This window comes from Physeter macrocephalus, chromosome 5 (assembly GCF_002837175.3).
Source record: "Physeter macrocephalus isolate SW-GA chromosome 5, ASM283717v5, whole genome shotgun sequence".
Taxonomy (NCBI): Eukaryota; Metazoa; Chordata; class Mammalia; order Artiodactyla; family Physeteridae; genus Physeter; species Physeter macrocephalus.
In genome coordinates, this window is record NC_041218.1 from 66,528,284 (window position 1) to 66,554,765 (window position 26,482).

General features: G+C 36.8%; 1 protein-coding gene across 1 annotated transcript in view; it reads right to left on the reverse strand.

Annotated features, from left to right (window-relative positions):
• The window catches only part of THSD7A (thrombospondin type 1 domain containing 7A), a 469,228-nt gene that overhangs the window by 59,122 nt on the left and 383,624 nt on the right, over window positions 1-26,482 (reverse strand). Inside the window, exons 10-13 of the mRNA XM_024127055.3 lie at window positions 20,116-20,248; window positions 18,280-18,383; window positions 6,705-6,899; window positions 4,925-5,188 (exon numbers count right to left, since the gene is read on the reverse strand). Coding sequence (XP_023982823.1) covers window positions 4,925-5,188; window positions 6,705-6,899; window positions 18,280-18,383; window positions 20,116-20,248 — 696 coding nt within the window. The remainder of the gene's footprint in view (window positions 1-4,924; window positions 5,189-6,704; window positions 6,900-18,279; window positions 18,384-20,115; window positions 20,249-26,482) is intronic.

Below are 26,482 nucleotides of genomic sequence, written 5' to 3' on the forward strand. Positions count from 1 at the left end.
TAAGACAGCATCACACTGTGATCCTCTAGGAAATGATCTTCAAAGGCCTTTCTCACCAAGGTTAATAAATCTCACGATCCCTACCAAACCCTGTGAGTGTCTGCATGACCCAGAGAAGTAGTCTTAAACTTTCAATGTGTTATAGAACCCCCTGGGGATCTTGTCAGAAGGCAGATTCCCATTCAGCAGGTCTGCAATGCGGGTTGAATTTTGCATTTCCAATGGTTTTCCTGTGATGCCTATGCTGCTGCTCTGTAGATGGCATTCTGAGTAAGAACGGTTTAAATCCTAGTTGGCAAATGACAGCCCAGGCTGACAGCCTGTTTTTGTAAATAAAGTTTTACTGGAACATAATTGTGTAATTCACTCATATATTGTCTATGGCTGCTTTCATTCTATAACTGCAGAATTGGGTGGTTGTTACAGAGACGTTTTAGCCTGCAGAGCCTGAAATATTTGCTATCTGGCCCTTTAGGAAAACATTGGGTAACAAGTAATCTAACCAAATAGCTGATTCTTGACTTTCCTCATGGGCTCTCCAAATTGGTATTTGATAGGCATCAAAGCAACATATTACTTTTAGGCGATAGGAGACCTATGTATATTCAACAGCAGGGGCTCAGGAAGAACAGTCATATCAGATAGGCCTTTCTGCTTACTTGATATTAACAGATGATAAAATATCACAAATAAAATTAAGTTCAATTTTAGAATATCTATTGATAGTACATTATGGCTTAAACTCCCTCTAAGGAACAGCAAAGACAAATTTGCTGAGAGTAAAGATTGAAGAGAAGTGTCTGGAAGGAATTATGTAACTCAAAGAGCTCAAGACTTCAGCATCTGACATTTTTACACTTTATCCAATTCGCCTACCAAGTGTCCCTTTGAGATAAATCTAATAGAAATGTTATTCCTTATTTCCTCAAGGAAACATGAGTGGACACAAAGAGAATTAAATGAACATTCCATACTCCCAATTAAAGTTGTAAACACAGACTGGGAAAAAGCAAGTTGTCACAATTACTAATATAAACCAAGAGATTAAGCTGTTGTCCAAATCTGGTGCTGTACAAAGCAGGCAATTCTGAACAATAAGCTTTAAACTGGAATAAAGAGACTTACCAATATCGATATTACTGGACTAATTCAGTGAAATGGGTGTGTGACTATTATTTCTTCTACCTACCAATTAGTAGGAGGAGAGAAGCATAAATATTTGATGAATATCATATAGAAAGTTTGTGGCATGTATATAGTTTATTCCAAAGATCTTAGTTGTTCTCAATGAGCTGTTTGATTATATTCCAGAACTGTGACACAGAGGGAAGGACACTGTCTGGAAAAAAGGAAGCGTCCAAGCCTGATTGTGGATCAAATACAGCTACAAAAATTCTCTCCACCTCTTCACTCATTCATTCATTCTACAAATATTTACTGAGCACCTACTGTTCTAGGTGCTTGGGATACATGAGTGAATAAAGTAGTCCAAGGTACCCTCATCAATCTACATTTTTGTACAGGATAAAACATAAATAATAAATACAATAAATAAGTAAACTATATGGTATGTTATAGAGTGATACATGCTTTTGAAATACAAAAAGTAGAGCAGAATAAGGGCTTTTGGGAGATCTGGGTAGGATTGAGGGGCAGCATAATAAAATTCTATCACTTATGTTTAAATGAAAAGCTTGTATACGTGTACCTTGCACAAGCTAGGTTACCTCTAACATTCTTTAAAATATCAAGATTAAATGATATAATAAAAAAAAGTTCCAGAAATTCTACCTCTTGTTCTGTGAAATTTTAGAAGTGATTAACTTGAGAAGTACCTAGTACTATGTGCCAAGGCAATCAATTTCTAGTGAACCAATTAATTAAGATCTCAGAGTATTCTAGCAGTAAGTAGAAAATGTGTAATTTGGTTTTTTAATGATTTATAATCTGTTGCTAATAGTGACACCATTCAAGATTTCATACCAAAAGTAAACATACATGATTTGTATTATGATACCAGGATAAATGCCAAAAATGTATTTATAGATCAACATTTGTGCAGGAACTATATTTAACACCATATATCAGGATGGATGAACACTTATGTGGCTCCTAAGGTATACTTTAAGATCTGATTTTTGGAGTATCAATATATTGCTTTTCAGTACAGAGTCTATTCTTTTTTTTTTTTTTTTTTTTTTTTTTTTTGTGGTACGCGGGCCTCTCACTGTTGTGGCCTCTCCTGTTGCAGAGCACAGGCTCCGGACACGCAGGCCCAGCGGCCATGGCTCACGGGCCCAGCCGCTCCGCGGCATGTGGGATCTTCCCGGACCGGGGCACGAACCCGTGTCCCCTGCATCGGCAGGCGGACCCTCAACCACTGCGCCACCAGGGAAGCCCCCAGAGTCTATTCTTATGAGAAATTCCAGACATAATAGAATTGTGCCTCGAGTTTCAGACATTAAAAAAAAAAAAAAGGTGACCACATGGGAAATGACCTAAAATAATATACTTAAGCTGATGAAAGTCAAACTGTTTTATCAGTATGATAACTGATAATATGATCCACAGATGGATAACACAGATTAAGTAGAAATGCCATAAGGCCACTATTGAATAGGGTAGGGGATTAGTGTCTTTGCACTGCATACATGTGAGGATCAATTTTATGTTTAAACTGAAAGCTGTAAGAGACTTTTTCTTGAAAGCCACTTTAAACCCCATTCCCACCATTCATCTGGAAGCTGCTTTGGCTGAGCAAAGGCAGGGGTCATAGAAACTGCAAGTTAGTGCATGCCTAGGATAGAGCATCAAAGTGGCAGAACTCCACTATCACTATCGGCATTGACAGAACAGCAGCAGTAATTCCAAAGAAATCAGGCAAGAGACACTCAATTTCCTCAGACTTTGAGTAAAAATGTTAGTAGACGCTAAAATATCCCATTGGACATCCATCTTAGATCAGATTTAAGGAGAAAGGCGTGATGTTGGATAGACACAAAGCACTGAACTGGAACAGTTCACTTTAACATCTTAGATCCTTTCACAATCTCCATGAAGTTCAGTGCTGCCAGGGACCCATCTTTTTTTCTACATGTGCTTTTCTTCTAGAATACACTACTGAATTCTTCATGCTTTGAATTGACAGTGCTAAGGCAGAAAGTCTACTGCCTTTGGCCAATTTCAGTTTTTCTGTACTTTTTTCAAGGGATCAAACATTTTCGTGAGAGTCACAAGATATATTTAAAGTTGTTTTTTTTTTTTTTCTAAAAATAAGATTGACTCTTAAGTGTCTTACTGAAGCTCTCATGCCTCTAATTAACAGGTCAAGGTAAAAGTGAGAATATATGAGAGTCATTTTGAAAGCTCAAAGGTTATGTTAAAAACAAATGATTATCTTGGTGATTCACTATGCATAACAATTTAAAATGTGAGCAAACACTTACACGCTACATTTCAGGAGAAACATTTTTAAAGTGACCTTCACTTTTACATTTTAATGACTAACTATGATCTTCTACATTACTATATCAGCTCAGAATGCGAAGTGCATTTACATTTTTCCTGGTATCTAATTAATAGCACCTATGTTATTTGATATAGAGAATAAAAAACTCAATTACTCTTACAGAAGTTTTTCAAGGCTTACTAAACTCTTTTTAGTTATTGTTCTAAATGCATGGGATAATAAACATAGCAATGCATGCATGCAAAATACTTATATCTAGAGCTTCAACATAATGGACTCGTATAATGGGGGCTTATATCACTAGACTTTGATAAAACAGTAATTATGAGATAAGGTAAAAAATAAAAGTCGGGGTTTTTGGAAACTGTTTTGGGGACAGATTTAAGAGATTCCATAAATGTGTCACCATGATACCCCATAATAGTTTATATATGTGAGATGGTCCTATTAGTTCATGTTGTTTTCTGAACCATATAATAAAAATGGAGGAGCACTGTTCCAACAGCAGAAGTTACTTCAGCAAGGTTGGAGGGTAACTACCGTATCCCTCCCTCCCAGTCATTTAACTCATCTTTGTTAGGTCACCTCCATGAAGAGAGGAGAATCACTGTTCATTGTTTGCAAATATGTGACATCCATGATTCAGGCTGACCCACTGTAAACTGATCTCATTCCATAATAAAAGGACAGATACATTAACATAGAAGAATGAAGAAATAGTGCTTAAGGCTGACTATATTATGAAGTAGAACGAAAGAATTCACTGCATCCTCTGGTCAAAACCACTCTTTATAAACTTTGGGCAATTCAATGATTGTCACAGTATTTTAGCTTCTTTTTGATTTTCTGTTTGTTTGGAAATCAAAAGTTCCCAAAGTGTATGTACCTTTTTCTAGTTTTGTTTGTTTGGGCCAATCTCAGCTTAATGAGGAATAAACGAGATGTTTGAGTTTTCACCAATTGCAGCTTTCAGTCTTTCTCCTCTGCCACTTGATATCTTAGGCACGTCGCAAGTCTTGCCAGTTCGGTTATTAAAAGTCTGTCTAGTTTAACACTTTATTCTCAAATTAAATTCAATCTTCTCTTCTCCTCCCTCCTTTTCTGTACAGGGACTTTGTGTGGAATGCTGAGCCTATTTAGTAGACTCTGGATCTGCCCCAAGGGAGGTTTTTGGCACCATTTTTGCCTACTGATGCCAGTGGAAATACACTGGCATCAGTAAGGCTTCCCTATCACCAACTTTGGGACTTAGTTGCCAACTTCTAGACAAGACAACTGCCACCGAATGTCCTGTTACATATAAATGATATATCAATACATACATAGTGGTGCCCCTAATGTTCAATTTAGAACACACTCCTGTAAACTTTCATTTCTCTCCATTCTGATACACTTGCATTTTACCTCCAAGCCCAAAGACAGCAAATGTATAACAGTGAAGAAAAGTTGGATTACCATGGCTGTTACATCTGGATGTCTCCACGAGCCTGCCATTTTGATCGTAGCACGCCATTGCTTGGTAACGATATCCTTGACCACATTCCTTGATGTCTCCTTGTACCTTCACTCCCAGCAACACTTCCACTTTCCCCTCTGGCAAAATGCAGTCTGACCAGTTCCCCACAGGCTGTGCATTATACTTGTCACAGGGACAATACTGCGTCTCAATCAGGGGGTACAAATGAGAATTTTTACATTTTTCCTTCTTTTTACTTTTTCCTGTGGAGAAAATGAAGTTGGAAAATATCATCATTAATATCAAGCATCCCTAAGTTTTCTCCTTTCCTAAACTTCCTTTATTTTTAACCGTATTCAACAGTAGCCTATAAATAAATGCTATTTACCCCCTCTGTAGCGCTTTCTATGTAGGCTTTTGTTAGCACTGGGTGCTTTGCATAGTGAAATTTCTCTTATTTTCTCACTTAAAAATAGCCCATTTTGAATAAGGCACTAACTGTTGTGCTGAATTTTACACTCCTCAAAATGATTAAAATCCTCTCAAATGATCATGTGCTTTCACTGACTGGGGAGTTTGAGGTAAGTGCACAATTCTCTCCTTTATAGCATGTGCGAAAATATGAAATGGAGAGAGAGAGTCACTGCACTGACCTGCACAGTCTATTCGGACTCTTTTGTTAAGAGAGAGTCTTAACAAAAAAAAGAGAGTCTATTCAGACTCTTCTGTTAAGTCCAAATAGCTGGTTTAGTTATACAGGATTACGATTCAGAAAGTGAGATTTTTGCATTTACTTTTCTGATTGTGATTTTGCATCTTTCAGTATTTCTGAAAAATAATCACTTTGACATACTTGGTGATTAATGTAGGAAATAATAATATTCAAAATTAAGATATTTAATATCACAATAAAAATATTAGAAATGGTTTGTGTATAAATCTAAATAAATTCCCTTTTAAAATAAAAAACCTTGAATATAACAGTAATATGTGCCTGAAAAATATTATTTTAATTAGATCATAATTTATATTATGCCATATATGTTATATACTTTTAATTATACTGCATGTAACTAATTACATATGTTTTACATATATTTATCTCTAACTTTCATAAGCTGCCTTATATAATTTTCAACAGTCTTCATTATGACAGCTGGATCATTTTACAACTTTAAATTCTGAATACTCTACTAGCACCAATATTTTTAGGTTTCTTTTGCCACTGACAATATTTTTGAGTGCATCAGAGTTTAGTTCAATATGATGGCTCCTGTTCCTGCTCGTTATAGTACAGCTTTTTGTCATTGTGACTACCTTTTAAAATGTGTTTTCAGGTACAGAATTAATGTCATATTTCTCTTCTAGGATATGAAGGATAATCTGAGGCTGACAGTGAGAATGGCTTAAGAAAGTGAAGTGACGACCTTTCCCCATGTTCCTAAAAAACTTTTCTCCAAGTACTTCACTGTCTGTAGGTAATCCACCAAAGGTACATGTTTAAACCAAAAATTAATCTACCGCGTACTGTATGGGGAGACAGAGTTCAGTTTTCAAGGCTACTTTTTCTTTCTACTAAAGGTACATAATGCATCGGTCACTGCCAACTTACATCAAAATACAGCTCTGAATCCATTGCCGTAATTATGTGTTAGTATAACAATAATAACACATATCTGTGCATTTTCCAAATACATTGTCAGAACTATTTTGGCCTGACTTTTTACTGTGTTTTTCTGCCTTGACAAGTGTTGGCTTTGGCATTCCAATTATTCTTACCAACAATGGTGCGCTTTCTGGTCCTAACTGCACCACAGCCTCCACTGCATGAAGAAAACTTGGACCAGCTGGTAAACTGACAGTCATCTTGGCAGGGGATCTGGCAGGCTTGGGTGAGGGCTGGCACGGGGCCTGCATACCGGAGACATTCATGGATACCAGCCTGTCCACCATCTTGCTTTCGACAAGTAATGGCTAAAGGAAAAGCAAAAAGCTGTTTATCATGAATCTGAATGTCTGTAATTACTCTGTAATTTGGGAATTAACCTAACATTTCTCAGTCAAAGGAGTCCTCTTTTAATTCTTTATTTGAAGCAGAAATCTGGTAGGAGTGTATTTAGTAATCACAGTAGTCATTAAATTGATCTTCTAGGATTTTTAAAATAACAGATAACCCTCAGACACACACACACACACACACACACACACACACACACACACACAGACACTTAGCAGTTTTTATTAGATGCTATTAAGGATTTCAAGTCACATGTGGAATATACTTAGAAATGAATTAAGAGATAAATAAATAATACATGGGTTCTGATAATAGTTTATGTTGAACTAAACATATTCATGGTGGTGCTGGGAGACACCACATACCTTTAATAGTTGTTTTCATACCGTTGTCCACTCTGGGATTTCTATACAGAAGGGTCTTAATGGCAGCAAATTGGTTGGAAGGTTTGGGTGGAGAGAGGACACTTATGAAACTTGTGAAGCTCCATTTGCATAGACAGCATGTTTTTGTTTATAAATTATGCTCTAAGTTTATTGTGATGGCTTTGAAGTGGTTAGTGGTTAATGGGAGGAGACGGTGTCAAAGTTCCCCACTTCCCTGTGTGTACAAATTCTTCACACGCACAAAGAACAACCATGAATTTAAAATGAAGACAAAAACTTTTAGCAATCTTAATCTATCACATCATAATTGACATTTCCAACAATTACAATATGGACTCTGCAAAAACAGTCAAATAATTTTGGCTTATATATATTATTTTCCCCAAGACATGGTTCTACTGAATTTTTTTAAACCAAGTCATAGTTTTATTACGTATTGAACATAAATGTAGAATTGCTTAAAGGTAACAGGTCTTAATGAAAAAGAGCAAGTGATGTTTAATTAAGTCCCTCAGCCATTTCCCGCTGTTGGTTTTAGAAATACTTCATTTTTGTACTGAGGAAGCAGATGAAACATTTAGACCTCGGTCCTGAAGTTAAGTCTGCATTGAACTAGCTTCAATGGCCCAGTCAGACTGATTTACATGGCACTTTCAGGTTTGTGGTCTAGGCTGACACTGCAGCTGGTCTCTGCCCTGCTCAGAATTCTATCATCATGAAACTAAGATGAAGGAGCCTGGCATTTTGATCCTAAATTACAGTTAGGGCACACAGGGCCCCAGGTTGGACAAGACTCTCTGGATCTGTACACTAAAACTTAACACCCAGTAGTATAGGACTGTGTGATGGGGTGTGTAAAAAGATTTAACAATTTTAGCAAAGGAAGCCTTTCTCTGTGTAGGTGAACACAACTTGTCGCAACTACTGTAGGAAAAGTTACATAATTGTGCAAATGTAGGTGAAAACTCACCTATTTCTTAGGTATAGATATCTTTTCATTTAATACGCACAGCATTGGAAGAGCCAATTTGTATGACTAGACAGAGGTCCCTGAATTTTACAGATATGAAAACCTGGTTGAGTGGACTGTGGTAGCCTTTAGGAAGGTTATGTGACAGGAAAAAATATTAAGTGCTCCAATGAGACTCTCACCACTTGGAAGAAGAGTTGTCTGGTGCACTGTGGTTATCAGACCAGTGTTAAGGTAGAGGCTCTCAAATCAACCTGCGGATGATAATCACCTGGATAGCTTTTGGAAAAATGTCTATGCCCTTGCTAGACTCCAACATTCTGATTTAATTGGTTGAGGACAGGGTCCCAGGCATTAACATCTCTTTAAAGTTCCCTGATGATTCAAACACGCAGCAGTAGGTAGTGTATTTCCACTGGCATCAGAAACACCTGGAATGCTATTAAAGTTGAAGATTCTTAGATTCATTCCAGAGCTCCTGAATGAGATCTCTGTGTGTGAGGTCAAGGAAAATGCATTTATTTTCAAGTTGCTCAGATGTCCTTATGCACATTCAAGCTTAAGGCCTATGAGCCTGAGTATTCGAGTCACTAGGATATGTTTGCCTGAGACCTGTGACTAAACTGAAGGTCCTTTGGAATCCCAATCACCCTGGCACTATGCCAAGCTTTGGGAAACAAAGGCTGAGCATGTAGGAATGAACTAAGGGAAGCTTAAACTTGGAGTACAAGGAGTGGACCAAAAAAGAGCATCCATGTAGCTTGGAAGAATGTTATCTGTGGATTGGTATAGGAGGAATCCATAAAATGCAGTATATTAATAAGCTGACGTGATTTTGCAATTCTCTCTACACTTGCTTAAACAGTTTATACATAGTAAGCTCTGATTGTTTGTGGGCAAAGTTGCCCAAGGATGCTCAAGAGGAAAGACGGATAAAGAGGAAAATATTAGGCTTTTACTGATAAGAATATGTAGGAACCTCAAGAATGATTAATTTGGAAAATAAGAAATTTGACCATCAGAACTCCAAACTATGAAGAGGGTCACAAGGTTTATAACTGAAAGAAAACTACAAAATTAAATTTATGTTATTTGAAATAAGCCTACTTTTATCTAAGCATTCCAATTTGGTTCTCTGAAATAGAGACTTGACTATAAATCTTTTAAACTAAATGAAATTGCCTTAAGTTCTCCATTAAGGTTTTCTCTCTAAGGTTCTCTGTTATAAATTTTATTTCATAATTGCGCCAACCATAGTCACATTAAGGGACACCAAAAAACCAAAATATAATAAAGTAAAACCACTATCAATACAATTCCAGAAACTAATTTCTTCTGTGCAAATCTATACCATTTACATAAATCTAAAGCCTATATACCTGCAGTACGTAAAATCTCAAAAAGTATCTCAAGTAGGTGAAAAGAAACGATGTGTAAAATTCCAAAATCTGTACTCAGAAACCCACTCAGCATGTCACTCCCCTTATCTGAGCATTTAGACAGAGTACCTTGAGTGAATTACTCATGCAGTGTGATCCAAACAAGTAGCAACGGTACCATTTGTACAATATATTGAAGTTTATCACACACCTCAACTTGTTTCTATTCTGACTTGGAGGAAATACAACAATTCAAACACAGGAATGTAATCTGAAATGAACTTCCTGCTATTAGGGTGAAGAAAACATAAATGTTTGGAAAGGAAACCATCTGGTCTCTCAACTTTATAAATCATAAATATCATTTTTAAGACACTGAAACCAGGGTGGTTTTAACTGTAGAAAAGATGCGTCATCCTAAGCATGGTTTCCTTGCACCCCCGAAAGCTACACATACCCAGACAATTGTATTTGTATTTACAGGTGCAGGATGCATATCTTGTGTATAATGATTATGCAAGTTTTCTTTGGGCTGAGGCCTTGTTAGGAAGAAGGGCCAAAACCCATGTTGCCCTATGGATGAATTACCATGAAAATGACCATGAAAGCTTCTTAGTGAGGTCGGCATATATCAAAATAATTATTTTAAAGTAAAATTCCATCTTTAACTCTATGCTGATTATATCCATGTTTTACTTAAATTTTATTTTATTTATATGAAGCACAGAAGTTAAGTGTCACGGACAGGCTGGGAGACATTCATATGACTACTTTGTGGCTTACTTATAAATTAAGCTAGGCAAGCTCAGCCCATCAATACTGAGGGAATGTTGGAAAGATGAGCAAGAAAGCCAGTTTCTTCAACAAATAAATGCTCTGAAGAAGGAAGCTCAAATTGTTAGATTAAAAGTGACTAAAGAAATATTCTAGCCAAATGCAATGTGGAGACGTTTATGAACCCTGATTTGAACAAACTGACTGTAAACAGGTATTTCTGAGACAACGGGGGAAAATTAAACGTGGTATGAATATTAGACATGGTATGAATTATTCAATTGTGTTTCGTGTTATAATAATACTCTTGCTATGTTTAAAAATATTAGGTATTTATGGATGATGTATATGTTACCTGGGAGTTGCTTTACAATACTCCAGCAAAATCTCTTTAAGGGTATGAGGAGTGGCAGATGACCAAGAGTGACAACATGTTAAAATCTGTTGAAGCTGCGTGAGTGATGACTACACGACTAGTATTCATTACCACAGTCTCTCTACTTTTGTGTATCTTTGAAGCTTCCCATGAATTTAAATAAAAATGATTAATAAGTAGAATAAGTAGAGTCAATTCCAGAATGTTTTCATGTAAGTTGAATTTTGAGCTATGTTTTAAAGAGGAGACTAATAAACGTTCCTGAAATGAAAGGGAATAGATAACATTGGTTTGAGCTAAAAGGACATGGATATCTGCATTATGCATATATGAGTATGTAAATGCAAGGCTACCGATGCAGCTCTGAAATAAATCTAATAGAATTCAGAATGGAGTTGCTCATCTTCATTTTCTTGAAGAGGAATGAAACGCCCTTATTATTCAGGATGCACAAAAAGAAGGAGTTCTATTGGTCTGTGGATTGCCCTTCGGCATGCATGACCATGTTGTCATTTCGTTTGAATAATCAGAGTGAAATAAATGACTAGATCTAAAATGTGCACACAGAAGTTCATTACAGGAAACAGAATAAGATCAATGCCCGAGTGCAGTGAAAACTGTTGGATTATTTGTAACAAAGAGTTCAAGGAGCTCTGAGACTTTATTTATTAAACTGAGCCATATTAGCACGGTTTATCCCACAGCAACAGCATCTGGGTAGCACTGGAGACAGAGTATGTTCACCAGACTGAGTGATTAGAGCAGTGATTTTTTTCCTATGGTGTTACCAAAAAAATGACAATAGTGAGAATGATTCATGTAGAAATAAAAAAGACAAAGCTTAATGTGAGTGGGAGCTAGTTACCAAGAGACCTAATTGTGCTTAGAAATAAGACCAAACCTATAAATAATGCAAGAGGGCTCCAGTTGTTTACTAGGTGGATTTAATGATCCTGGTCTCTGTGTGGAAGAGATTTTCACTGGCAAGTTTGCCAAATTACACTTCCTAATTACAATTTGTGAATGTAACTCTGGCAGAAGGGAAAGAAATGCACTTTTCTTTCTTATTGATCCTAAATAGTTACCAATGATCCCTAGCCTTATTGATGCTCATAATATATGCCAAAGTCCTTCTGTGGGGACTTACTAGGAAATAATAATCAGCTCCCCGTGGAGTAGCTTAGACCAAGGTCAGCGAGATCCTTGATTGGGATCTGGAAAGGGTTAACTAACTGCATCACAACGAATGAACTAACTGGGCATTGAGGAACCATCACAAAGACAGACATCCCGGTGTCAAGCTTATTTTATCAGCTATTTAAAAAATAGCAAATGCTAATCACCATTTTATGACAGGACTCTCATAGAGAGATAAAACAAAACCAAAATCCCCAAATCAACTAGAATGCTAATAGTCACAGAAAATTAGAGGAAGCCATTTAAAAGTAGAAATAATTCTAGAAGTTTTTTTTTTTTTTTTTTTTTTGTGGTATGCGGGCCTCCCTCTGTTGTGGCCTCTCCCGTTGCGGAGCACAGGCTCCGGACGCGCAGGCTCAGCGGCCATGGCTCACGGGCCCAGCCGCTCCGCGGCACGTGGGATCCTCCCAGACCGGGGCGCGAACCCGGTTCCCCTGCATCGGCAGGCGGACGCGCAACCACTGCGCCACCAGGGAAGCCCCAATTCTAGAAGTTTTAAATAATAGCTTATATAAATGAAGAGTACAAAAATATTACACGGTAATTAATAAGTATATTAGCCCAAAGAAGAGTTTAAAAATCACGTCTGTGCAAAATTTTTTTAAAGCAAGCTCTTTGATTCTTTTTTACCTAGTTCTTTTTCTATTTCCGTTATTTTCATTCCTATTATATAACAATCTCTGAAAATTAACAGATTAATGTGAGTTACTGAGATAAACTGGCCCAGATATTCTGGGCCTAACTTCAATAATGCCTCTAAGATATAATCTTTTAAAAAGAACAAAGTGGACCAGAATTTAAGCAAAAGAGTGATGCGAAAGGTGTCAGTACAGTTTAAGCTACTTAATTTAAGCATATTTGCTCACAAAAAATAACAGCATAAATTGTAGTTAAATACTTTTATCTTACATTCTACAAATTCATGTGGATTTAATTTTGGTGGAGGGAAAATTAGAACTTTTTTATTCCTAGACTCTCCTTGAATAACCTTTTAAACAAATAAGTGATGTCGGGTGAGGACTCCCAGGACCAGGAGTGTCCCTGCCATGTGAGGCATATAATAAAACTTTTTTTTTCTTTTTTCTGTGGTCTGGATTTGAGAATACATTTGAATCATGTTGGCTTCCACATAAAGAGATTGATGTCAAATCTTAGTGACAGGTTAACATTACAGTGGACATTCCTTGGCAGGCAAGGATACAGAGGGGGTGGGGGATTACGATAGGTAGGGTTGGCCCTGGGGATTATTAACTCTAGCTCCATCTAATTTATAGAAAGTACACTTGGCAGGAAATGGCATTAAGATCAACACAGAGATTGAGCAAGAGTAAATTTGAAATTATTTTTATAACATCCCAGCAAGTAATCGATGATATTTTTGCATCATATTCCTGGTATAAATATGTCACAAAGTAATAAACACTGGACTTATTTATATACACACACACACACACACACATATATATATATATATATATACACATTTTAAGTAGTAGTGACATTGTCCTTTAGGGCAGTCATAGAGAAAAAATAAGTAAATTGTCCAAAATTGTCATTAATATGAGCCACCTCTTTTATTTTGAATGCAAATGGAATGATAACTCTAGCTACGGCTAGTATGGCTGTGTTTCAGTGACATAGTCACTGACCAATCAATAACTTAGCCCTCTCAATGCCATCTGAATTGTAGAAATGTGAGCAGAGAGAAGAGACAGCAGAGGTTACAGTTCCATTAAAAGTTTATACACAAGTGACTTGAATAGCATGAAGCAAACAGAACCTGTTTATACACTTAAAAATTAAATAGATTGTGGACATAACTTCACGTTATTTGCATTTCTTTTATTGACAATAAGGAAAGATGCCTATTTCAAAAGCCCTCTAAATTTTCCCTGTGAGATTCAAGAATGATTTAAGTTTTAAAATTGCAAAATCCTGTTAATTCCGTCTTTAAAATACCTCTTTCTCCTCTCTCTTTTTCATTCTTATACCATTAGATAAAATTTCCTGGAACACACCATCCTCGATATTCAAAGCCTTGCTAAAATTCTTTACTACTTCTAACTTCCTATTGTGTTCCAGTGTAAAGCATTTCCACAGAAAGCACTTTCACATAGTTTTGAAATACATAGAATGTAGACTTGGTCAAGACTGCATTTACTTGATGGTAGTAGAATCTTCCTATCTTCTTATGCCTGGGTTATTCTAACTCAGTTGTGAGTAAGGCTGATTCTCAATGATTTGCTTTACAGCGAGTGCCAGTGCTGAGATGGTAAGCAGTTACCATTAGTGACTCATTAAAGAGGCTCTGGAAACATAACTGCCTCCCAGCTCCTTTGAAATGCATCACCAGGGATAGTTCCTACACTTGGAACAATTATGCTATTAATAGTACTAAGAGTAAAAATGAAAGTCTGTCTATAATGGCCACTTTTTAACAGGTGGCTAAAAGTAGGTGCAGGTGACTCAAAAGGAGAACAACAAGGATGGCTTGCTAGAAGCTGGTAGGTAAATTTAGAGTTATATTTTTTTCTACTAACAGGGAAGGTTCAAGTCATTTTAGAGAAAACGAATCATAAAAGGTGACCTTGTAAGTGTTCTGCTGAGTGAGACATAGTATATGAGACACACATTGCATACTTAGTAAATTAACTCCTTTTTGGTTCATATGATATTTTTATTTAACTGAAGAAATCTAAATTATCATTTCAAAATGTAGTCCACATCAGAATGAAAGCCAAGATAAATCCTGTTCTTCCTGAGCCTTGAAATGCAGTGTTTTACAATTACAGCCCATCTCAATTCAAAAGCTAAATTTGATCTGTTTCAAGATTTCATAAGATTTCCAGTTATGAGAAGATTCACACAGAGTATTTGTTAACCTTCTTTAAAACAATAATTCCCTGGGCTATACAAGCTGAAAATATTGGAGTTAAAAATCATATGATCATCTTTGACTTAGGTCTACCTCTGTTGCTATTGTCTGCTACTGAGTCCTAAAGTTATTTTCCTCTATTGTATGTGGAAAATCCATTTATTTTTACCCATTCCGACTACAGTGGTTCCAATCTGAGCCCTTATTACTTCAACCTTGCATTGCTACAGCAGCATCCCGGCTGGCATCCAGACCCATGTGTCTTATCTTTCTAACTTATTCTGTACACGCTGACAGATAAAACACTGCTTTCATCAGGTCCTTGCTCCTACCACTTATTGAACAAGGTCGAAAATACTGATCCTGACATTTATAGTCCTCTACAAAATTACCCCAGGCTCCAGCTCACATCTTCAGGGCTTCAATCTACCCACTTTTCTGTGAACACATTTAATGTTTTTGTTTTTCTTACCTCAAATGCTTAACTTATAGAACTGCTCTCATTTTGTATTCTTTTCTCTTTTCTACTTATTCTAACATTACAGTACAAGTCAAGTCCCAGCTCATCCCTTAGATCTTTCTTAAGCTCTTTAGCTTCAAATGACTGCTTTTGCAACGGATTGGTTTCAGTCTTTAACTCATACTTGTTGGGTGATGTTACCAGTGATCTCATTTCCCTAAACAAATTAAATTCCCTGGGTTGAACATCTTCATCCCTTCCTGACACTCATGGCTCTTTCTACACAGTCTTCTGAATGCAGTCATAGTTACGTGAGTGGCTGAGATTAGAAAGTCTGAAGTATTAGAGAGGAAGGGGGTAGCTTCTCCACAGTATTTGCTGACTGATATTAATCCTTACTACACAATTATTTTAATTATTAAAAAATCGCACAAGTCAGCATTTTTAAAGTCTCTGACTGGATAAGGGCAAAGATGGAAATAGCAAGAGTCTGACAGGTCAATTATGCAGAGTTCTGAAAACAGCCATGACCATCAAAAAAAGAATTTTTTGCCTTTTTGCCATTAGTAAAGATATTTCTACTCTCTTAATTCTCTCCTTTTCATGTTTCCATAGAAATATAGGCTCTAAGAAAAAAATCTTTATCAAGGCAACAAAGAAAAAGATTATCTTCATATAGAAGTTAAAGGAGTTCTTCTGAATATATTTATGCGTATATTACTTGTTATAATGCAACTTTCTCTTCCCAGATATCCCATAAGATTGCTGATAGAAAAAGTAGTCTGACAAATATGGCAAGATGAGGAAGCATTACTTAGGTACAGGCAGAGGAAGAGGCACCAGTAATAGGAAACCAAGAATGGGAACCATCAAAAAGGCAGGAGAAAGTGGCACTGAGGAAGCCAAAGATCCCTGTCACAGTGGAGGTGGGTAGATATTACAAAGTAGTCACCTAGGATGAGGCATAAGCAGAGGCTTTCAGATTTGGAAATGAAAAGATCACTGGTAATCACAGAAAGATATGTTTTTATACAGATTGTGTCAAAAAACAAAAGGCCCGTGTTAATATTGTTGCTTTTATGCCTACAGTGATCTATGCACACATTCACTGAGGTCATGATCTAACATGAAGGGGAAAGGAATTAACATTTAATGAAGATTTAATATGTGCAAAGCGCTGAAAGGATCATTATGTTCTCAGCCTCAGAGGGAGGAAATAAATAAACCAAGGTTGTGCAGTTAAGTAACAGAGGTTGAAACTAAAGCTGTTTTCACACTTGTGCAGCTTCCACCACATCTCAGATTTCCTCCAGTGGTATTCTACAAAAATATGGTTTTCATCTTTTTACCTAACTTCATGTCACACTTTGCTCCCTGGATATCATCTGTGCATAGACTGTAGAATATGAAAATTGGAATCATCCTGCAAGATCATTTGGTCCAGCCCTCTTTTCTTTTTTTCCCCATCTAAATAAACTGATACCCCAAAAGGTAAAGGGATGAATAAAACTCACATTGTATTAGTGAAAGAACTGGGACTAAAACTTACGTTTTTTGATTCCCAAACTCACGCCTGTTTTCATCATAAACTCTATGTAGGGTCCAAATTGTACGCAAATGTATGCTTGATTCAAGGAGGAATTAGCAAGGCATGACAAGAAAGTCTTATATCCCTCAATTTCTCCATGAATGGTTTCAAATGGGGAGAATGACTTTCAATTCTAAATACCTAAGTCTCTATAACTGTAAAGGGAGACAGTTATTTTTTAGCAGATGCTGATGGTGGAGGATACATAATGAAAATAAGCTTATAGAATAAAATCCTAAAAATCACTAGATAGTTAATCGTAAAATAAATGTTATGTTTCAAATGAAGATTCCTAAAATGACTATCATAACGGAAGATTTTTACAAAAAGGAAGCTATTTTTCACAAATTTTAAAAAAGCAATCTTTTCACTGTAAAGAAAAAGGGTCCCGGATCAAATCAGCAAAAACTGGAATCTAATTCTGTGTGTTCAGAGTTCTACAACATCATCCAATACATAACTACAAATGAGGGTGCAAGGCATGTTTTTATGAATTAAAAAAGGTGGCTGTGTATTCAATTACATATTCAGCTACATTTTAGATATGTAGCGAGAATTACATGCTAAAACTCAACATGAGTAAAAAGAATCATGTACTCTTTACAGATCGAATTTGCTACATGTATAAATAACATGTTCCAAAGCTTGGAATGTAAGTATTATCCATAATATCTAGTAAATAATCATGGCAAGTTGGAAACGTTTCCATCACTCATTTCTGCAAGAAACCATGTTATCTAGTAGCGTCGACAGATTGCAATCCACATATGGCAGGTTTAGAGTACATAAATCTGCCATTTAAAAATCAGTACTAAATATGAACAGAATTAGGGGTCGCCATGACAATGACAAGCATGTCGTTACTGAGAATTTCTGGGAAAGTTAACCAATTATATTACATTTTATGCATGCACGTATATAATGCATATGGGCAATGATGTAAGGATCTTATTGATTGTGAAGGTGACAAGCAAAGTGTTACGGAATCCCATGAGCCAAAAACTAATTACAAGAACAACAACAAAAACAAGCTGCAGTGTACAATCTATGTCATAACACTTTCAAGAGCTTGGTCTGATCATCTTCTAGATATGAATGAGGGGAAAGTTTAACCAGAGGAGTTATGAACTAATGTCAAAGAACTAAGGACACAATTTAAAAAGTCAGGTTTCCGTGTTCTGGTGTAAGGTAGAATGGGTGGTAGCAGATTCTTACCCGCTTTGCTCTGTTTGCCTAGCAGAGCATCAAAATGACAAACTCTTCAAGCTAGCAGTTAAGTTAGTGCTGTTGGAGAAATGCAAAGCAAATCAACTGTGGAATGGGGCCTCCCACCTCTTGCCTGCCGTCCGGGCCCACAGCCCTCCTGCGCTCCAGGGCTGTCCTGTTGCACGCTCCAAGGGACTAACTGGCACCTGCGCCATTTGTGAGTCTTCCACCTACACGGAAAGAACAGAAGCCTCATAGAGAAGAAGCAAACATACTAGTAAATCACAGAGACACAATGCCAAGGAAGCATGACTTTGACCACTGCAAACAGGAATTTATTTGACAATGCTGATGAACTTAGTTGCAGGGCAGGAATAAAGATGTAGACATAGAGAATGGACTTGAAGACATGGCGTGGGAGGGGAAGCTGGGGCGAAGTGAGAGGAGCATGGACATATATATACTACCGAATATAAAATAGTTAGCTAGTGGGAAGCAGCAGCATAGCACTGGGAGATCAGCTCTGTGCTTTGTGACCACCTAGAGGGGTAGGATAGGGAGGATGGGAGGGAGGCTCAAGAGGGAGGGGATATGGGGACATATGTATGCATATGGCTGATTCACTTTGGTGTACAACAGAAACTAACACAGTATTGTGAAGCAATTATACTCCAATAAAGATCTATTTTTTAAAAAGTCCTATCTAAATTTAATTTAGATCTTCATCAAGGAATTATAAAAAGCAGCACGAAATATAAAAGTACTTCCTATTGCAGTGGAGACAAGAGTTGATCACTGTCAAGTTCTAAAGGAATGGACTCTGCTGATAGCATTTAGCCTTTTTATTTCTTTTTTTTTAAGGCTGCACCATGAGGCAGGCGGGATCTTAGCTCCCCAACCAGGGATTGAACCCGTGCCCCCTGCAGTGGAAGCACAGTGTCTTAATCACTGGACCGCCAGGGAAGTCCCACATTTAACCTTTTTAATGATTAGGACTGCCAGCAGATGTATCCAGATAGTACCAGAAGTGATGTGTTCTACTTTAGAAAGGTATATTTATTTTACATTCAAGTTATAAAATTGCATTCAACTCATGAGCCTTTTGTACAGTGCTCTTTTGATTAGCATTGTAGGGGTAACTCAGAAGCTGCAATTTATAATACACTTCACAAAAACAAATCCCCCAAATAAATAAGTTCGGGCTAACAGTTAATGTTCATCATGAAAGCATGCAATTATACTGTTTGTCATCTCAGAATTAAACACAGATAAATTAAGATGACAAATTTGCCATCAATTTCATCTTAAGTTATTATTTTGGGATCACAAATTCCATCAGTTGATGCCATAGTATTTCATTTGTTGTCAGGACTGCAATTATTCACATCAAGTTTCAATTAGGTACTTTTTTTAATAGTTATGAAAAAAAATTTTTCTAATAATCAAGATGACGACATATAGCTTCAATAATCTTAATTTTCCTTGAGGTGGCCACAAATGAACAAAACAGACATCTTACTAACATCGCTGAGACAAAGATGTCATCTCGTGACCCAGAATGCCAGCATTTATGAGGAATAGGTGCTCGTTGGAGCCAGGGGAGGAATGCTTAGGCTATTCCTGTAAGTGAAAGAGAACTGCTTCCAAAAGCATATGTTTCATAATTATTAATCACTTTTCTGCATTTTCTATAGATTATATCAACATAAGAAACTCTTCAAGCTCCTAAAGCTTATAATACAGCTTGGAAGTTTACACAAGTATTTGTGTCCCTGGAGATGATTTCAGTAGCAAAGCAGCTCTTTAAAACAGGCAAGAGATGGGACCCGCAGTCATAAACATCCTCAACTCCACTGAGTCTGCGGGCAGTGTTGGCTTCCTTTTCTCATTGTCGGAAAGACCATGAACCTGAAGTATTTTGCTTAGTGCATCGCTCAGAAGGCTTTTCCTTCACTCCATTACCTGTAGCTTTGGCACACTTGAGGGGCCTTGCAGGCCTTCTCTTCATAGAGAGGATCCGTGCAGTCCTTGCCTCCATTGGCTGGCAGCTGAATGATGACCCGGTGCCGAGTCTGCTTCCTGATTCCGGAGTCCCCTGGAATGAGGCAGCTTTTTAACCTCTGTTCTCTGCACTGATGAAAGAATCTCCAAATACCAGCCTGTGTGAAGAAATTACATTGCTTCCAGCTCCATGTGCTTTGACATCCCTGACTGAGAGGCCTCGTCTAGTCATTTCCTAAATTCTCCCGAAGACCGCTTATATTGAAAGCCAATCAATGTATATTTAAAAATGTGAAGAATGGAGAAAATAGTTCCATAGTCAGCTAGTCTTCCTAATGCTCACTTACAACGTGATTGCTCTTTTGTATGCTTCTTCCCCCTTGAGAAATATGACAGATCTAATTAATCTGTTTTTCTCTGCCTTAAGTTTATTTTCATGCCGTTTCATATAGCCCTGTTTACCACATGGGACTCATACACATCTAATGAATCTTTCTTAGGAGAATATATTAAATGTTTTAATGTGAAATTCTATTTTTTGTTATTCACTTAATTTGAAATGTATAACTCGTAAATTATTCTAGTCATTTATTATTCATGTTAAACACTTTAAGATCTTTAATTCAGGTCACATCCTAAACATCCGAGCTGTAAGTAGTGAAATGAAAGTCATTTCCTAGAGGCAGAATTTTTAGAGAAGCATTCAAAATAGCAATAATTACTATAAGTAAGTTACTCCAAATTATGTTACAAAAACAATGGAAATAATTAAGATTTACCTTCGATGAAGATATCAAATTGACAGTATTGCTGATATAAAGATGCTCAGAATTTTTTAGTATGAGAAACAGATGATATATAAAACTTGACAACTTTAATAAAATACATTCTAACTTACAATATATACACTTTAAAGATGAATAGCCATATGTCATGAATTTGCTTACAAAAGAATTCCCTAAAGAATTACTTTAATAGAGTTCCCCTGATGCATTTACATGTTTTCTCAAGATCATTAAATATTTGATATGTAGACTACAGAAACAGAAATTTAGAAGGGTTAGCAGCCGCTAACAGTGTAAGTTTAATCAGAACTGAAATGAAATATCCTTAAAGTCATTGTGTTCGTAGAAAAATGTGATTTGACAAATAGAAGTTTCCAGTAATGGAACATCCTTTGACATGAAGTCAGGGTATCCCTCAACACAGTCTGGCCACTGACTCTTAGCAGTGTGACTTGAAGATTCCTGTATTAAATGGGAGAACGGATCAGATTAGTGATTCCTAAATGTCTGACTACATAGGAGAATTTCTTTGAAAAAATAAAAACAAAACACTAAAAGCAGATTTCTCCGCATGTACCCAGAACTACTAAATAAGAATCTCTTGGGAGCTGGAGGTGGGAATCTGTGGATGTGGGAATCTGATTTTTACAAAGCTTGCCAGGAAACGGTGATAAACAGCTAGGTTTGAGATCTACTGGAATAACTAACCATGGATGTCCCAATTTAAGATTCTAGAATTTGCATGTAACTTTTTAGGATTATTCTTATAGTGTGGGAAACGTGTACTATTAATGACTGCATTAACTATTTTAGTGAGTAGTTGGAATACTACAGGTAATGAAATACGGAACTAGGGGGTGGAAGTAGTGGGTAGCAGAGAGTTAAAGAATTTGAAAATATTGTCATAGACTTTTAAAAATTGTAGCAATAATAGTTTGAATGCCAGCTGCCGCTTTTACATATTAAGTATAATTTATCTAAGAAAGATCGAAGAAGTGCCAATAGGACTTTTAATAAAATTGGTAATGCTATCTCCATCCATTATATTGTTCAATGACCGCTATTTTAAGTCCCACGTGATAAATTCCTCTAATAATTTAGAGCTAGGAAAAATCTTGTTTCCCTTGACAATCCGTTAAGAATCCACTGTGCTTCTGTTTTTTGCTTTGTTCACCAGAATCTGAGCTAATTTTCTTCTCAGTTGCAGGAGCTTACCTTAACTTTGATTTTATATTATAATTTTTCTCTTCTTCTCCCCTCCCTCTACCCTATTTACTACCTGACTCCATGCTTTTTTTACACTATTATCTATTATCTTTGCTTTTGTTTTATATTTATGCTCTGTCTTTAATCTTTTTAAAAGACTATACAAACTAAATGAGCATTCTTATCATTTGTTTAGCATTGGGGGAAGGAGGGAGGTGTGTGTTTGGTTTTTAACAGGGAAAAGAGGGAAAGACCAAAGAGGAGCAGGTCTTTGTTTCCCAGGTGGTCGAAATTCTTAAGAGTCGGTAACTCTCCAACCCTTTTTAACCTGCAGATACAAAATAGACATAGAATTGAGGCCAAGGGATCCACAGACTGGAGGGGACAATGAGAACAGCATAAGTGGCACCATATAGACTGAAGCTCCTGGTCATTAACTACCTAAATATCACCTGGTATTTACCCAGGGCTGTTCAGATTTGGGAAGCAGCAAGCAAATGTTAGTGTTTCAATTCTACTTTGTTTATTGACTTGAAAGCAAAAAAGTCACCTAATATAAAACTCTGAAACATTCTAATGCCTTCTCATCACAATCTCCACAAGTTTGTACCTGATATATAACACCATGATAACGCTTTTCACTTCCATAATTGATCCCACAATGGGAATCCATTTATTCTTATAAAAAAGTTCAAATACCTTAACCTTGCACAGCCCACAGGATAGAGATTGTGACCTGATTAAAGTGGAACATTCCAAAGCCATAACACCTAGAGAGGAAGTTTAATGGGGTTACACAGGAAGTGTCATGACATCCATGTTTCTACCCACTGGGAGGTTCGTTTCTTCTCAGATCGCAGTTAGCAAATCACGCGTACACTCAAAGAAACAGCACTTTAGAGCTCTGCCAGTTACAGAGCCCTCAAATCAGAGTGCAGACAAAAGGAAAGCTACAGCACATGTTAAAAAATAAATTAATAGAAGTGGAAGGCTCCTAACTAATAACTTGAGTTGGCAAGTGTGGAATTTTACAATCTTCAGAGTTTCCCACATATATTTACACCCAATTTTTTGTATGAGGTGGGGATACATACATAATTTCCATTTATCTTTGTGTTTTAGCACCTAGAACAGTGGTCACACAGAGTAAAGTCTTAATAAATGTTTCCTGAATGAGCAAACACATTTATTTCACTTCTTCTCAACTGGATTATAAATTAGCATTTTCTTTTCCTTTATATCCATTTCCTTAGAGTATTATGCACATGGGTACTAAGTCTGTTCTTTAGTATTAATAAAATATAAGGTATCACTTTGTTCATTGGAAAGAATAAGCATGGGAAAAATAAAGGAATAATCCTATAGTGTTTATACTTGAAAATACCTACCTAGGATAGGTAGAGAAAAAAGGGATTATATATTCAGAAAACATTTATGTGGTAATGGGCCATAGAGACTCAGAGGATATGTAATCTCTCACTCAGCTACAGCACTTTTTAGATATCTTAAGACATTCAAGATAAATTTCACTGGAGAAGTTCCTTGATGGAAGGATTTAAAGGACAGGCAAAACTAAGATGGGATAAGCTGGAAGCAAGGTGGATGGCAGGCTGCAGCAGCACAGTGAGAGGAAATGGAAAGGGAAACGTTTCATGCAAGAAGTAAAATGTAAAGGCAGTTTTCGGACCTTTGAGGGGTAATTCTAGCATAGTACTGTTTGAGGGCATCAAGGTAGAAAAGATGCCTCTGCAATAACCCTGCTAGCCCTCAAGTCAGTAAATGTAGCAAGAAAAAAAGAAGCAAACACAATTTGAGCAGCCAAGTGTATTATTTGATCAAAAGTACTGATTTTTTAAAGATTAGAGTTACAAATAATTTATATGCATAAATATTTTCCATCTTTAATAAAGCCCTTTGTAAAAATTTATGAAAATTTGGAAACATTAACAAGTACACTGGTTTGAGGATTAAATTACTTTCTGTTCAATACTGATGTTTACCAGCATTGATTTTTCAAGACATATCATAAGAGAGGGCTGAATAATATTTCAAATTACTCTGCTTGTTCTTCCTGGAATCCTAAGCTACTCTGTTCCATTTTCTGCAATACTATACTGTAATTTTACCTATTTAAAGTGACTTAAAAGAGGGTAGCTCTACATTTTCATAAGTTCAAACTCTTACAAAATGTAGATATTACCTACAGAATTAAGTTTAAAAGAACCACCTCATTCCTGAATTAATTTTCGTTTGCTATCATCTATCCTTGAACATTCACATTTTTAAACATTTTTTAATTGCACGCAGAAGTCAGTGTAATTTCAACGAAGCTTGCCTTATTTCCATTTCATACCAAATAATGAAAAGCTAACTACATGTCATTGCTTTATTTTCCCTATGACAAAAGGCTAGTCCACTGTATCCTTATTCTGTTACAGCAGTCTACAGGTGAAACAGAAAAGGTTTCTCCCAGCACGCAAAGCATCTTGGCACTGTGTCCAACAGCAAGCCCCTCTGCCAACCCCCTCGTCTTTCTTTTTTTCCTCAATACACAACTATAGTTATTCTTTTTAAGTCTGAGCGCCTAGGTTTAAGATTTCTGAAAGCCTTTTGTTCTAGGAGACTCAACACAGAGCTGCCAAATAGAACAGGTAGGGCTGATCTGCTGGTGGTGAGATGTGCCCTGAGCTTGGCCAAACACAGCTCTACATCTCAGAACCTCTTGCTCACAGGACAGCAGATTCCTGAGCTGGCATTCTTGCACTCCTTGCCACTACCACCCAGGAGCTTCAGAGAAGACTAGTATCCTAGTGGCAGCACGCATTTTAATTTACAGCAGTTACCTACCTTTCACCAAGAGACTATCCCAACTGAACCCAATACATCTAACATGCCTGTCGCACCACAAGAAACTAGCACCCTCAATCCCCCCTGCATGTCTTCCATCATACCTGGACCACAGCATACAAGCTGTGCATAACCTTATTCAATTTCTCTTTCTTTTCTATCCTCTAATCTTTCCACGACTGTACCTAAAGGAACACACTGTCTCTCATCTCCAATCTCTTCTTAGAAAGTTTCCTTCACATTCTTTGCCAGTGGAGGCTGGCTCTACCTAGCCATTTCCCAGTCTTTTCTCCTCTCTTTACCTTTAAAAATATCTAACTCCTCTGAAGCTCCTGTCATCAATTTTACCATCAGCTATCTACTTTGTAGCACTCATCCACCAACATTTCATTATTTAATGACCATAGAACATCCCTCACTGTAATCCTTTCTCTTCCTACCCTAGCAACCCCTTTGGTGGTTTGGGCATCCACATGGTTATTCCATCCAAGGCACTGGACTCTGAATTACTGTACCTCCTCACCTCCAATGACCTTTTCCTGCATCTTGCATCAATTACTAGCTCTTCTGTTCATGCCCCTGATAATATCATCATCAATACCTGCACATTCTCATCTTCAAACATATTAATTTCTGGTCACTCCTCCTAACCTTCTAGTTCACCTACTTTACTAAAAGTGTAAGTTCATCTTACTAAAAATTCTTCAAACTCAATCAAGATTGCCAATCCACTGTCCCAATCACTTTTTCACTATATCATCCCTTTTATGAAACCTCACTTCCATCCCATCCCACCATAGATTCCATACTTTGTTATTACATAAGCACTCCACTGAAAACACCCTTGACTCTGTTTTTCTCTCCCTTTCTTGTACTCTTCTGGAAAAGCCCTGACCTTAATCAATGCTAATTATTTTCCTACAGCTTTCCTTCACTCAGGCAGCTGAACATGGCTGAAGAAACACTGGCAACTGTGTTGAGCAATTCCTTTTTAAAATGCATTACTAAATGGGTACTCCATGTTGCCTACTACAAATTCTATTACATATTACTAACTTGCCCACTTTTGTACTCTCCAAAATGATGTCACATCTTCTTCTCTCTCACCCACCCTGCATTGTTCACTTGGTCCTTCACATGCATCGAGACATTAGAACAATCATTAAATGCCTTTTCTGTCTCATACCACTAGAACGTAAGCTTCCTAAACACAGGAAAATTGTTTTCCTTGTCTACTGCTATATCCTTTACATTTAAAATTGTGCTTGGTAAATTGCAGTTACTTGAAAAATCTGTGTAGAATGAAAAAAGTGAATGATTGCTTAAAAAAATATGTATGATGTTTAATGACATAGTGAAGCATCTAAAAACAATTATCAGTAAATGTACTAGCAAATCCTCAATAATAATAATCAGAAATCTATATTAGTAAGTTTTCCTTCATCATGACCTAAATACTTTCCACATATTGCAACATAATTGAACTTCTA